The sequence below is a fragment of the Periplaneta americana genome, chromosome 13 (assembly GCF_040183065.1).
Source record: "Periplaneta americana isolate PAMFEO1 chromosome 13, P.americana_PAMFEO1_priV1, whole genome shotgun sequence".
Classification (NCBI taxonomy): domain Eukaryota; kingdom Metazoa; phylum Arthropoda; class Insecta; order Blattodea; family Blattidae; genus Periplaneta; species Periplaneta americana.
The window spans coordinates 23,824,941-23,841,316 of record NC_091129.1 but is presented as its reverse complement, the minus strand read 5'-3'; the positions used below and the strand labels follow the sequence as shown (position 1 = coordinate 23,841,316).

The window sequence follows — 16,376 nt, the reverse complement described above, 5'->3', positions numbered from 1 at the left end:
ACGTCTGTCCTGTGAGACCCTGACATGACGTTCGAGAAGATTCCATTGCTGTAGTCTAGACCCTAGAATTTCTGCCTTCTCCTTTGATAGGTCCAGGTCTCTAATGAAATCACTCAATTCTGCTTGACTTAGTCTGTGCAGTTTATCATCTTTTTCCTCAAAATCCATATATTAGGAAGGCGTACAGACTGTACTTTGGCTGTGAAATCGGTGACCAGGACAAGTCCTGGGCTCCTCGTGTATGTTGCATATCTTTTGTCTCGAGTCTTCATTCGCAGTTGAATCGTAAATGATCTTCCATGGAATTTGCTATACCCATGACCTGGCGTGAACCAACAAACCATGTGAATGATTGTTACTTTTGTATGACAACTCCATTAACACATGATATTTCCAAGAAGAGAAAGTCTTCCTTGACATATCCTAACATACTGTTGGCCATGCGACCGGTGCCTCACGGAGACAGACTGTCTGTTCCTGTCCCACCTGATTGTGATAGTGATAGAGTTGAGGGCAGCAGTGAAACTAGCGCTGCACCATCACCTTCAAAACCCAGTTCTTCGAAAGATGGTGATTTTGTGTGTAACGATGAGTGTACAGAGATTCACAAAATAACACAGTGTGAACTTAATGACCTAGTGCGAGATCTTGAATTGCCGAAAGGTAAAGCTGAACTTTTGGCGTCAAGACTACAACAGTGGAATTGTCTTGATAAGACGGTAAATGTGACTGCGTTCCATAACCGCCATTTTTCGAACGTGAATAGAACTTTGTATTTTGTAGTGATGTAGAGGGACTAATGGCGGCTATGGCCATTGGCTATAAAAGTGATGAGTGGAGGTTGTTCATCGGTTTCGCTCATATCTGGCCTCGGCCAGTATGATCCTAGGTTACGGCGTAGACACCAGACAGGTCCATTAGCTATACTATTGAGAGAGGAGGACAGGGAGGCTGGCGTTACTCCCAGGTTTTGGTAGCCACGACTCAACTCCATGAGACTCCTTGGATAGTGCAACCGCTTTAAAATGACCTTGTCTTAACTGGGCTAAACAAAATCCCTCCCTAACAATATCTACTTTTGTTGATCGATGGAACTATCATAGAGCCAACTGGCTAGTATATATCCATCGATTCATAGAGTCATTCAACCTAAGAGCCAACTGGCTAGTCTCTGATATTGAGACAACTCATTCTGCCTAAGGTTTTTCCGTGGCTTTCCTAAGGCGCTAAGACAAATGTCGGGATGAGCCCTAAAAGAAATGGGCCACGGACCTGCACTCATATCCCCATTAATCTCCCTAATTACTTTAAATTAATTAACTAATTACATCTCTCCCCCCTCTTCGTAATTGAGCCATCATATAGCCAAATGGCTTGCCTCAAAATTGAGACGATTCAACACGGCTCATGATAACAATCACCTCCTACATAATAGCCAAATTGGCTAGTCTCCTATACATGAGACAACTCATCTCGCCTAAGGTATTCCGTGGTTTTCCTCAGGCGTAAGACAAATGTCGGGATGAGCCCTATAAGAAATGGGCCACGGACCTATATGCCCTTCCCCATATATATTCCACCCTTATTATAAACGATGTATGCCCTAGTTCAGATAATATAAATAGTCTATTAAATATAGGAGGTCACTCAATAAGTCGCAAATTGAAAGGACAGGGACCTCTCAAATTGCAGATTAGATTTCACGGCGCTTCTTCCGACGGCCTTCACATGCTTTGTCATCCAACAACAGATGACGGTGTCTTGCCATCCTAACGGCAAACACCAGCCAACTCCTCCTCTCCCCGTTCCGTGATCAATTGATCAATGTCAGCCCCCCCTCGCGTATGTGGTACCTAAGAGGTTACGTCCAATTTTGGCTTCCCCTTCAAAATTTTCTAGAGCTCCTTCAGGGGAGCAGCGTAACCCGGAGTGAGACTAGTGGCCAACAGGCTTGGAGCTCACATATTTAGTTTTGTACAGCCCCCAGCCCCTTGCAAGGACGCGTTTTGCGTACCTTTTAAATTTTCCTCCTTCGATTTTTGTTCATCAACTCCTCCAAAGTAAGTTTCAAGTGTGTGCTGCTGCATAATGGCAATGTGTTACCATCAATTCCGATTGGGTATGCACCTTACATGAAAGAAACATATGATAACATGAAACAATTGTTATTGCGATTGAACTATGACAAGTTTAAATGGCAGATTTCAGGGGATCTGAAAGTCATAGCCATATTACTTGGGCTACAACACGGCTACACCAAATTCTGTTGCTACCTGTGTTTCTGGGATAGCCGCGCCAAAGCACTTCATCATAAAAGGAAAGATTGGCCTAACCGTCAAACACTTGAACGAGGATCTCACAATGTTATGCAAGAGCAACTGGTCGAATCCAAGAACATAATTCTCCCTGCTCTTCATATAAAATTGGGTCTAATGAAAAACTTCGTTAAGGCCATGAACAAAACTGGGGAAGCATTTCTCTATTTGCGCGAGAAATTTCCACGTCTTATTGAGGCGAAAATAAAAGAGGGATATTTTCGTGGGTGGCCCAGATACGCAAATTGTAGAAAGATGAGCATTTCAACACCATCCTGACAGGTGATGAAAAGTTAGCTTGGGATGCCTTTGTTCAAGTGTCAACAAACTTTCTAGGAAATAAGAAAGCAGAAAACCATAAGGATCTTATGGCAAATCTTCTGCACTGCTACAATAGACTGGGGTACAACATGTTCTTAAAGATACATTTCTTACATTCCCACTTGGACTACTTCCCTGACAACTGTGGTGCTGTAAGCGACGAGCACCGAGAACGCTTCCACCAACAAATTTCGGACGTGGAAATGAGATACCAGGGAAGGTGGAGTGCATCAATGTTAGCCAATTACTGCTAGACACTAATCAGGGAATCACCAGCAGAAAACTACAAACGCCAGGCAAAGCGGTTGCGCCTTCAGTGACCTTCCCCGAGGGATAACACCAAGGTAAATACATGCAATAAGCATATATAGGCAATAATGTATAGTTATCATAATTTCAAAACGAGAGCTAATCTTGAATTTTCACTATCATTTTCGTTATCAGTACACCTGAAAACATAAAGATTAGCTGCTTTCATTCCGGTTACACAAAAAAAGTAAAATTTTGTTGGCTAGTGTTATTTGAGTTCTTAAAATAGGCCCTAAGTTATATCGTATTCCATTTGAAGTTAATTTTTCTATATAATTATTGATTCTCCAGATATTGATCAAATTCCAGCAGAATTAATACAAGAGGGTGGAAGCACATTATCTAGTGAAATTTATAAGCTTGTACTTACTATTTGGCAAAAGGAAATTGTGCCAGAACAATGGAAGGAGTTCATAATTGTACCTATCTTTAAAAAGGGAGACAAGACTAACTATAGTAACTTTCGAGGAATATTACTTTTGTTGATGTCGTACAAAATTTTGTCATCAGTGCGGTTTTAGGCGTAATGGATCGACTATTGGTCAGATTTTTTGTATTCAACAGATATTAGAGAAAAATGAGAGTATAAGGTTACAGTACCTATGTACATCAGTTATTCATACAGTAGAATTCAAAAAGGCATTTGACTCGGTTAAGAGAGAGTTTTATATAATAGACAGGCACCATACAACTTCCGTCCAGTCAACATGTAACACAGTCTTGTACACCTCCAAAAAATAACTATGTAGCTTCGCTTACAGCAATATTCAACACCGCTCATAGATTGATGGCGTCTTCTTTCAATACAAGCTATCATGGAAATTTTCTAGCCTCATAATTCTCATATAATATTCTTCCCAGACTGAAGACATAGGTTAACTATGTTCAAACACAATTCCACATCACCAATTTAATACAGATGAACACGTTTCATAACAGGAAATATTTCGTCTGATGTGAAAACCTTCACTATCAACATCAATGGTTTCCAGCAAAAGATTTAAAGCTTGAATAACTCAATACTTGCATGCTTTACATAAATACAACAATATATTACCAGGTTAAAATGATATTTTATTATATCCAAAAAACAAAGTTATATGTTCGCGTAGGCTTCCGCGGCTGGTGAACATGGTGTGTGGATAAGCTTCAGGGCTTCTACCGCATTGTCTTGGTGTTATTGGCTGACGTTTCGACTGCTGTGTTGTGGCCATCTTCAGAGCAGTTGCCATCACAAGATGGCCACAACACAGCGGTCGAAACGTCAGCCAATAACACCAAGACAATGCGGTAGAAGCCCTGAAGCTTATCCACACACCAACAAAGTTATATGATAAAACAGTCTAATTTATATGTAAGCAAGTCTTCATACTTAACATTTTATGATTCCCAAATTTAAATTATTTTTAAACCATGAATACTTATACTGTTATATTTTATGTAGTTGGGTTAAGCTTTTAATTTTTTGACATCAAGGGCATATGCGTGTACACAAATAAGAGATTATTATATTGTAATTCAATAATGGTATCTGATGATGTCGTTTAGTACGATAAAAACGTTAATACTCAAGAAATAAATATGTAATATAAAGGTTCACACCTTATATGAAATGTTAAGTCAATGACGGAAAATAATAATTATTCATTGTATCTCAAAGACTTAACTGAACAAATTCCTCAAAATGAATTGTAAAAAAAAAATTATATAATAGGTTTGTTCGCACAGCAAGTTTGTGATGGTTTGAGAACCAATTTCAAACCATTCGTGATTTCAGCTGTACGAACACATTTTCAAACTGGTTGGAACCATTGCCGGCTAGATAAGTGTTTGAACTTACAACAGCAGAATCAAGGAAGAAATAATTTAAACAGCTGTCCAACACCAAGAAGTTAGAACAGGTTTTCACCAAGTGACCAGTGATTGTGCGTGTGTAATCTGTGGACTGCATTGCCCGCTATATCATCTCTTTGAGTGCTCACTAAGAACATTGCCGCTGTCGTACTATGCTAAAGAAGAGTGACAAAGAACTTTGTACAATATACTCACAATACTCAATATACAATGTGTTTATTAAATCTATTAATTAAACACCAAGAAGTTATCAAGAAATCGTATAAACTTTAACCTATGTCAGTTGTTTTGTATTTTATGACATTATGAGATGAGATTTTATGCTCCGTAAAGACATAGTGAACTATTCTGAATTATGAAGCCAATATATTGTTTAAGTATTGTGTACCAGCATGTACTATGATAACAACTACAAATTCCATGTACAGTAAAATCCCTCGTAACCAGACCCAAATAACCCGCAATATCAAAACAATGGCACTTTTGGCTGGGCCAAAAAAAAAAAAAAAATGTTTAAATCTGCCACACTGCCACAGTCTGGGCCGTCAGTTTTGCCACACTAGGGAGTTCGCACGAACTTTCGTTTTCAGTGAATATTCAAACCTAAAATTAGTGTATTATTTGTGTTGTGTGATGTGTTTTAATAAGGAAAATCCACACAGTTTTTATATTCATTTTGTTATGTACGGACTGTCAGTTTTGTCACATTAGAAGTTCGCACAAACTTCCATTTTCAGTGAATATTCGAACCTAACATTAGTGTATTATTTGTGTTGTGTAATGTGTTTTAATAAAGAAAACCCACACAGTTTTATGTTTATTTAGTTATGTTCAGGCTGTTAAGTGTTGCCACATCAGGAAGTTCACATGAACTTTAATTTTCAGTGAATATTCTAACCTAAAATTAGTGTATTATTTGTATTGTGTAATGTGTTTTAATAAAGAAAACCCACACAGTTTTTATATTTAGTTATGTTCAGGCCGTTAAGTGTTGCCACATTAGGAAGTTCGCATGAACTTTAATTTTCAGTGAATATTCTAACCTAAAATTAGTGTATTATTTGCGTTGTGTAATGTGTTTTAATAAGGAAAATTCACAGTTTTATGTTTATTAGTTATACGCAAGTGATAGAGAAATAAGCTTCACATGGGCGCAGTTTCAAAATTTGGCACCTTGAAATAAGAACTTTTTTTATATATAACGGTATAACGGTATTTATTCAATTATCCGGCAAAATCTCGTATCCAGCCTGGTCCTTTTGGTGCCAGTTAAGAGGATTCTACCATATTTCCATTTTCGAAAGACGAATATTTGAATATTAAATGTGTTTCAGGTATAAACGGAACATTTCACTCTTACTAAATATTCACAGGTAAGGCTTTGTGATGACTGTGTGCAATATTCAACTTTTTAAATTTAATTTTCTTAATCTTATTTCAAGTGTATTCTGAATTATACTAACCTCACTCGCGAAAATATTTGATTTCGGCAGCTTACAAGATTTACTTCTCTAATTTATAGGTGTGTGAACTCCACTTCCTAGCAAAAGATATGAGACTCCCAAAATACTGAAAGGACTGTATGAATGTATGATCAGAAGATAGAAAGACGTTTAAAGGAGCACCATTATCATGTCCAAGACTTGAGAAAGGCGAGTATGTTATATAAATGTAACATGAACATTAAATGAACGTCTGTAATTAAACTCGTATGCTGTTATTCTTTAGGACAGTTTTATGCAATTATTATTTTATGTTAAGATGTTGTACCATCTTAAATGCTGAGCTGCCCAAAATATATGTCCAGGACTCAAGCAGTTGCTCGTGAGCCTACTGAGGATCGACAGTTTCAATTGGAGAATGAAACAATAATATTAGTATTTATTTGTTTATTTAACCTGGTAGAGATAAGGCCATCAGGCCTTCTCTGCCCTCTACCAGGGGATTACAACTATAATATGAACAATAAAATTACAATTAATATTAATTTTACAATTAGAATAAAAATTAAAGTACGACAAGATTACCTGATTAATGAAAGCTAGACATTTTATCATAGAAGTTAAGAACAAAGAATATTTTTGTATTTACTGAATTACAAATTAAACCTAGAATAACAAAATTCTATAGTGATGAAATTACCGGATATTGAAATGTTTTGTGATAGATTAAGAGAACTATTTATAAGAAACCATGTCTGAACGAGTCTCAATTACTGACCAAGTGCCTAGTAAGTTTGCGTTTGAATTCAATTTTATTTCGACAGTCCCTGATGCTAGCAGGTAACGAATTCCAGAGTCTTGGCAGGGCTATTGTGAAAGAGGATGAGTATGAGGAGGTGCGATGGGATGGTATTATTAATATTGTTTCATGGCGTGAGCATGTGATCAGATTGTGGTGGGAAGAAAGGTTAAGTGAAGCAAGACGACAGGTACAAAGGAATAGAAGAGTTCAAGATTTCGAAGAGAAGGAGAAGTGAATGTAAATTTCTTTTCTTATCTAGTTTAAGCCAACCTATTGTCTCCAGGGATGGAGTAATATGATCATATTTACGAACATTGCTTACAAAACGTACACACAAATTATGAGCATGTTGAAGTTTCGTTTTGTTGTCGCTGGAAAGGTCAGTCAGTAAAATGTCAGCATACTTAAAATAGGGAAATACAAGCGTTTGCACAAGGGACTTTTTTAAGCAAGAGGGAAGGTGAACATTTATCCTTTTTAGCACATGGATAATAGAATATACTTTTCTGCAGGTTTCTGTGATTTGCATGTCCCAGTTGAGATTATTATCCATATGAATGCCAAGATTTTTTACCGAAGAACTGAAAGGGATGTGCACTGTACTTACTTTAACGGGGGTCATAGGAAGAAAAATCTGAAGATGCTTAATTCATGTAATCAAATTAAGTGTTTTAAAAGTTCTCAGAAAATGAAAGCAAAATTTCATAGTAGGCATAATATTTGTTTGTTAAGTGACTGTAACTATGTCTGCGTCGTTTTGTTTAATGAAGAGCCTTTTCTTGAAGTGAAGTGCTACATCCAGATATGACTTATATTTATGGAGAGGTAGAAGTACGTTCACTAGAAAAGATTGCTCTCCCTGTGAAAGTCAGTGAAATAATAGTGTTCAGAAAATAATTTGTAGCGCTAATTCAAAACTTGGAAATATTGTCAACAAGGAAATAATGCCAATTTCATTTGAAATTTCTGAGCAGTTGGATACTGCTCAGGAACAGTCGACTTCCATTCCTTCTACGAACAATGATAGGCTTATTGATAATAATTCTGAAGCAAATGTAACACCAAGTAGGCCTAAAAGAAGAAAGACTCAAACTCTACACTGGAGCTCATGAGGAAGGACAGGAAGGATTACTACACTGAATTCTTAAAAATACAAAGAGAAAGGTTGCAATTTGAAAAGGAAGGTTAAAGCAAGACAAAAAAAATTCAGGAAATGTTGGAAGTTGAAAAGGAGAAGGCTACAGCAAGACAATATAAAAACGAGTTGCTTAGCAAAAGAAATGAGATTTTAAAGAAATATTTGGAATACAAAATTGAGTTTCCAAATGATTTGTAATCTGCTATGCTTCCTTGTTAGTTTGTATGATCACTTTTCTTACCATGCAAAGACAGTTATATTTAGGATATTGTGACAGCCGGGATATGATCTCACGACCAGCAGAAGGAGGGCAAGGTCGGCGGTGGCTCGGCGCAGCAAATGAAGTTGCGTGCGCATCTGCTTCCTGGGGCATGTGCTATGGCGTAGAGAGGAGAGGAGAGACGGCGACCACGGCAGAGAGGGGAGACTGAGGGGAGAAATCCAGAGAAATCGAGAGGCGCCATCTTCTGGACATCTGTAGAAATTTCCAGCATTGTACTTTCCCGAAACTATGGTTTAGTTATAAATACGACACGCGAGTGAACTTGAGCAGTTAGTTGCAGTCGTTGCTAGTTTTGGACAGCAAGGCAGTCTTGTGTAGCAGTGAAGCCAGCTTCGAGACCAGAGTTCGACTTGAGTTGTGTCTGTAACTGTGGGAGCCAGAAGTCCTGAGTTTGAGTGCAGTGGACAGTAGTTGGGGGACCTGAATTCGAAGTTCAGTGGGCTGACCTGTTGTCTTGAAATGTTACAGTAATACATAGTACATACAGTACACCTGTAGTTTGCCTTCTGCAGTACCATTTTTTTAATTCGAATTTTTCCATAATTCGAATTTTTTCTTATGCCCTTCAGATTCGAATTACACAAGTTTCACTGTACATACTTTCAAGGGAAACCTTCCTGATAGAAGACCTCAGAACGGATTACTTGCTGCCATCTACCAGTGGCTACAAGCAGCTTCTAACAGAAAGAGAAGAGAAAAGACCCCAGATTCTGGATGAGTTCTACAGCACTGGGGCCATGATGGACAGAAACTGGATGAGACCAAACCAACCGTTATGGCATGTGGTGACGAGACTATCAATCCATGGCTACCATCACCAACTGTGCATTAGATCAGGTTTCCATACTGCCGACGGAGATTACGTGTGCAAATTATGTGGTGAACTATGTCGGCAATATCACATACCAACGTGTAAGAGGGCAGAGAAATCAATAACTGACATAGGAAAAAGTGATATTTATTAGTAACTTTAACTTTATCAGTAACTTTAAATAGTGACATATGGAATCGCCCCCATATGGGAAAAACTAACCCTCACCAACCTAGAGAGAATAGAGAAAGTCAAAGCACGCTTTCTCAAATGCACACTAGGAATAGGACAAAATGCACCTTCAAGACTAGTGTACGAGATGGCCAGAGAAACTTTCTACGTAGAAGACATCAGACTCCAACTACTACTGCAATCGACACAACCCTACAAAGACCTCCTAGAGAGAAGAGAAGATAAATGCCGTACGATAGACCCCAACTTCTACGCCACAGGTGCTATGGTAGACAGGAACTGGACTAAAGAAAATCAGACTCAAAGACATGCAATAATCCGCTACGCGATACATGGTTTTCACCATAAGTTATGCAAGACAAAAAGTTACCACGAACCGTGTGGAAGTTGTGTATGTGAATTGTGCAATTTAAAATGTGAAAGATACCATCTAACAAAGTGCAAGAATAACGATAAGACACTAAATGAATATGCTAAGAACTGACCTAAAACAAGATCTCAAATGCCTTATCAGGCGCACCTTTATTATTATTATTAGTAACTTTAACAATGCACACTCGTGCGCATTTCTCTCTTATTATTATAGTAGTCAATGAATTAGCTGTGAAAATAGGATACTTCACAAAAAAAAATTAAGTTCTCGCAATACCTTACAATTTACATCAGCAGAGATAAAGGCACGAGAATCGACAATGGAGGCCAGAAGGGCTAGGAGAATGGAAGAACACATTCAGCATGTTGACAAGGAGGGTGTAACATATGCAGAAGGTTCTTTTAGTGAAGGATGTAGGTACAAGCATGTCCCAATTTTAGACCCATTTTCCAGATAATTACATTTTTCGATACAAGAAACCTGATATCTCTAGAACTGTTTATCTGATTTCATTCAAATTTTGTACACTTGTCCTTTGTAATAAGCTCTAGAGCAGGCCTGCACAAGTTTTCCGCTCTCCGAGCTAGCTCACAGCTCATGAGCGGAATGCAGATATTAGCTGCGCTCTGTATAAGGGTGGACTGGAAGAAGGAGTGGATCTCGTACAAAATAAACACAAAAGGAAGTACTATTACGAGTGCTTATGAAATGAATTCCCATTCAGTGTTTGCAACACTATCTTGGACTATAATAAAGAAATATTTATTTTACAGAAGTAATAGAAATTCTATAGCTACTTAAATGTACAATATCATTTTGTTATATTTTTATTTATCAGTACATCAAAACAAGGTTCTATGCTGTTGGCAGCTGAAAGGAACAGTAGCCTACTGATCATAATGAAACATCAGTTACAGATGTTCGATGTCTGCCTTTATTAAAGTTGATTATAGAAAACAGTTGCTCACAAATATAAATGTTGAGCCAAACATAGCAATCATTTTCACAGCCAGCCTGTGTAGTCGTGGATATTATTGCTAATGTTTAGTCTTGTAAAACTCAACGAGGCTAGTAGTATTATTCAAACGATCTTTAACCCTCAGGTCACATTGAAGATCAATAAGTTCGAGCTGTAAATCGTTAAATGTTCCGTCTTTTAGATTCCTCCATACTGTACTGTAGCAGTAGGTGAGCAACGTGAAACAGTTACTGAGAATACGCACTGCACTCCACTAGATAGCTGAGTGGTCGTTTCCCTCTCCTCTACCTATAGCAAGTCTACGTCATTCTGACGTATCTTTCTCTCCATTTTGGCAAGCGGTAATGGTAAACACTGCTCGTTGAGCGCTGTTTGTGCACGCCTGCTCTAGAGGTTGGACCACAATGGTTAAATTTGAATGAGAAATGAGCAATTTTCTAGTAAAAATATACTGGAAAAGAAACAAAAATTGTTTAATGTAAATTTAAAAATCTGAAGTGAGCTGTGATGCTCAATGAGTACAAATCTTTAGATTATGATCTCAGATTTAAGGAAAAATTAGTAAATGACTATTATTCTCTCAATTTAGGTTAAATCATGTTTTTTGCACGACACAATTTTTTTTTCCTGAAAAATTCAAACTTTCAAACATATTCATAGTCACTAGATGTATTATACATCAAATTCAAGCTAAAATCATGTAGAATAAGTATGCAAAATTTGAAGAAAATATATGAAGTGGTAGTCAAGTTATTTAATATTTTGTTATTTTGTAAAAAGTGCAACCACTACTGTATGATACCCCTTAACATTAAGAATGGAGAAAATTTATTTTCATCACTAGTGAATATTAAGTCATACCAAAAGGAATACTCTCTCTTACAGCTTTGTGCCGTCCAAGAGACTTGCCCATCAGCAGACACATATGAAAACTACCTTCACCTGATCCATGTACCAAAAGGTGGATGAAGACAAGATTCTAGCAGCTTCTAAAGATGTGGAGAAAGGTCTTAGTTTTAGAGAGGCTGCTAGGATTCATGGCTTAGATCACTCGATTTTGTACCGACATCACAAAAAATAAAAAATGGGCCTGAAAATTAAATCACACGGTGGACAACCTGTTCTCAATCTTGATGTTGAAAATATGATCATGGACAGATTAGTACAGTGTGCTGAGTGGCGATATCCAATGGACTCATTTGACTTGAGAATTATTGTTAAGCATTACCTCAATAAATCTGGAAGAAAAGAGCCCAGATTTAAGGACAACTTGCCAGCAAAAGATTTTGCTTATAGTTTCCTCATGCGTCACAAAGCACATCTTTCAGAACGCATGTGCCAGAATATTAAAAGAAGCAGAGCTGGAATATCAAAAGATACCACTGAGGGATATTTTGAAAACCTCTCTGACTCTTTGGATGGAGTCCCATCAGCCAATATAGTGAATTATGATGAGACAAACTTAGCTGACAACCCTGGCCGAAAGAAGATGATAACCAAAAGGGGTACAAAGTACCCAGAAAGAGTCATGAACCATAGTAAGTCGGCAACCTCCATAATGTTTGCTGCAGCAGCAGATGGAAAATTACTTTCACCCTATGTGGTTTATCACGCAACAAATGTTTATGACTCGTGGTCAGTTGGGAGCAAAAGGTGCCCGCTACAACAGAACACCATCAGGATGGTTTGATGTGAATTGTATTGATGACTGGGTTGCGAATATTGCTGTCCCATATTTGCGAAGGCTGGAAGGCAGAAAAATTTTGATTGGGGACAATTTGTCATTACATCTCTCAGTGGACTCAGTTAAGCTCTGTGAAGAGCATAATATTTCTTTTATGTTTCTTCCTGCGAACTCAACACATCTGACGCAACCTCTGGATGTGGTCTTCTTCCGGGCGTTAAAAATGGCTTGGAGGAAGATTTTGAGTGCCTGGAAGACTGGTCCTGGGAGAAGGGAGTCATCTGTGCCAAAGACAGTGTTTCCTCACCTGTTAAAATCTTTGATGATAGCTGTTAGAGAGAATGAAAAGAAGAATGTTCTGTCAGGATTCTTTAAGTGTGGGATTGTGCCTCTTAATAAAGACAAAGTCCTCTCACAACTGCCACATGACAGCGAAGATGTTGACAATTCCAATGAAGTTGTCCAGGATTCTGTTTTAGAAATATTGAAGTCCCTTCACTATGACAGTTTGCCAAAGCCAAGGCAGTAAAGGAAGAAGATGAAAATAATGCCAGGTCAAAGTGTTACTGGGGTAGACTTCAGTGAAGAAAGTGAAGATGATTCCGATCCGTTATTGCCGCTGACAGTTCCAGTGACAATGAAGAATTCACAAATGAAGACACTATTGTTGCAGACGTAAACATGCAAGAGACAAGTGTGTGGATAGAGATGGAAAAACACATAAAGGCATTTTTCCTGTAAAAAGTGCTGACATAAATGTAAATGACTGGCTGTTAGTGAAGTTCCATAGCCGCAGCTATGTAGGGAAAGTCACAGTTTTGTCTCCCAAATTTGTAGCAACATTTCTGAGGGAAAAGCCGTCTAACAAAATGCATGGATCCTTGTTTGTCTTCCCCAATATAAAAGACATTACTGAATTTAAGTATGACTAAGTAGTAGGTAGGCTTCAACCGCTACTGTCAGAAAGAAGAGGAACTTTTACTTTTGCGGTAAATTCAAAGGAGTGGTAATAGTGTTCTTTGTGTATCACTGATGTATGCTCTTATTTTACTTTTTAAAATACATAAATTGTGTTGCTATTCAACCTATATGGTGATGACTAGCAAAATACATAAGAATCAAATACGTGTTGTCATTCACCCCACCTAAGGGGTGAATAGCAACAAAAAGAAATTATTTTTTATATATATTTGCATATCACTTAAAATTTATAGATTTTCAGGATATAATGTTAAGAAGTGGATATGGGATGTGTAATTTTTTGTCGTCTTATATTAATTCCTTAAGCACTTATGCTACGAAAAACATTTAAAGTTGTTGATATTCACCCCATTTTACGGTAATCGAGCTCTTGATTTGGAATCAAAACCACATTCAAAAGGTGATCTTTTATGTTTGTATGCATAGTAATAAGATAAGTATACAGCCTATAGCATTTGAATAAAAAGAGGCTACCACGTTTGTATGAATATTAATAAGATAATTATAAAGCCTACAGCATTTGTATGTTTGTATGCGTAGTAATAAGATAATTATACAGTCTACAGCATTTGTATAAAAAGAGGCTACTATATTTGTATGCGTAATAAGATAATTATACATCCTACAATAAAAAAAAAGAGGCTGCAATATATGTATGCGTAATAAGATCATTATTTACGGTCTTACTAATAAAAACTCTATATACAGATGTTTAACTCTCTTATACGTATACAATGAGTAGCTCGTTTATACGTCGTGTGTAAATTCCTTACTAATAATCACTACATACGTCGTGTATAACAGTATAACTGTTACACAGCTACGTCATAGTTTCGTCATTACTTCATTACGAAAGGTAATAGAATATCTGAGATTCTTAGTGCATCCGGTAGAGTGCCCTAGTGTGCCGTGTTAAGAATCGATAGTACAACTGGCTCTGATCGATTACCACACTATATTTTGCTCAAAGAGTACAAGCTACAGCAATAATATTCTACTTATTCTGTGCTCTTTGGTGTGTTCTGTGGTTACAAGGCATCCATCATCATAAAATGACAGTCGATACGAACAGCTGTTAGAGGGGCGGCCATTTTGTCTCTATATACAACGCTTAAACAAGGGGTTTCGTGTATATAACTACTGCAAAGCAATTCTCATTGTATAGTTACAGAGTGTTTATACATCCATCACTTATGCATGGTTTATTAGTAACGTTTTCTGTCTCAACGCTGCATAATTCTCGTATAAAAACTATACACGGTTTATTAGTAAGACCGATATCCTACAATAGAAAAAGAGGCTACTATGTTTGAATAAGTAATAAGATAATTATATGCCCTACAATAAAAAAGAGGTTACCTTACTATGTTTGTATGCGTAATAAGATAATTATGTATCCTACAATAAAAAAAAAGGCTACTATATTGTATGCGTAAGAAGATAATTATATATCCTGCAAATGGTTTAATCTAAAGTAGTACACAGGACAGTATATACAAATATAAAAATATACATGCTTTAACACGATATATATTAGACTGTAGACCTAAAGTGACATGAATTATGCTGGATTCAGAGTCTCTATTGTTTGCCTTTCCCGTTGGTGGTATCCATGTGAGATGCTGTAGAAGTTGGCTTCTTTTCGGGCTTCACATAATGGCTGGTCCCTTCGAGATTCAGAGTTTCTTGGCGTCCGCTACTCCAAACGAGGCAGCTCACTGCTATTATTAACAGAATCACTCCTATTGCAAACAGTGCGTAAGAGATGACAGCACGTGCAATTGGCGGAGCGTTTGTTGCTAGACTTAGAAGATCAGTAACTTCTTCTGGCAGTTTATCGATACAGTCTTCAAACCACATGATAGGGAAAACAATATCTGGGAAAGTGGCCACCTGCTTGATGTCCACCACCTGACTGACAGCCAGGTTCAGTTGTATTCTTGCTCGAGCTCCTAGTGTCACACCCATTTGAGGCTGAACATCGATGTACAACATGTGCTTCTCTGGGTCAGGTTCGCCGATTCCTAACACAGCTTCTCGCAGCTTGGGATCCGCAAGATAAAAGTGTCGGAAAGACAGCATTATGGGCGATTCAAATTGACAAAGACTAATATTGAAGAGCCCGTTAGGAGAGCAGGGTGGTCCTGCAGGGCAGAAGCAATCATTATCAGGGTTCCTCTCCACATCAGCAAACACGTCCTTGGGAGGAGTGAACCTGTACCCTTGGACTCCACCTGAAGTTTCAACCTCACGCAGAAATCAAAATTTATTTGAATCTTCATTGAGTGGTTTGCGGTGACTGCTGTAATGTATGAGCAGGCACACTAAAGATCATAGCTTATTAAAGATCGGACATTCTCTCTCCTTTCTTCGTGGAAGTTTTCTTCTTGTGAACTTTCTACCCGTGCTGAAGCAGGTAAGCTACACATTAAATGAGAAAGATCTCTTCCATCGGAATAGAGTTAGGAAATGATCCCAGGATGGAGGCAGCATTCCCTCGCTGAACCGCTATTCCAATGCGTTGACGAAGGAAATTGATACATCTAGGATCGCCGGTACGGGACAGTAGGCGTGTACCAATAAAAAAGAGGCTACTATGTTTATATGCGTAATAAGATAATTATATAGCCTATAGTATATATAAAAAAAGAAGCTTCTATGTTTGTAAATAACGTCATATAGTGTATGAAAATAAACAAATTGATCAAATTGACAGATGAAATTACATTTTCACTAAGAAGAAGTAATTATTGCGTTGTACCGAAGTACGTATGATATTTCCGTGCAGGAAATAATATGATATGCGTATATAATCACTTAGGCCGGTATTCATAGTCAGTGACTTATTTGTTCAATAAGTATGACTGTTAAGTTATTGGTACGAGAAATTGC

At 37.6% G+C, this 16,376-nt stretch overlaps 1 protein-coding gene across 1 annotated transcript; it reads right to left on the bottom strand.

Annotated features, from left to right (window-relative positions):
* Positions 1-14,976: 14,976 nt before the first annotated feature.
* Positions 14,977-15,746, bottom strand: LOC138711548 (scavenger receptor class B member 1-like). The gene has a single exon (XM_069842728.1). It carries the CDS (start codon positions 15,564-15,566, stop codon positions 15,066-15,068), a length of 501 nt encoding a protein of 166 aa, XP_069698829.1. The 5' UTR covers positions 15,567-15,746; the 3' UTR covers positions 14,977-15,065.
* Positions 15,747-16,376: the final 630 nt, after the last annotated feature.

Bases quoted from the DNA above. Each gene is read 5' to 3' on its own strand.
- LOC138711548 (XM_069842728.1), bottom strand. From the start codon at position 15,566: ATGCTGTCTTTCCGACACTTTTATCTTGCGGATCCCAAGCTGCGAGAA.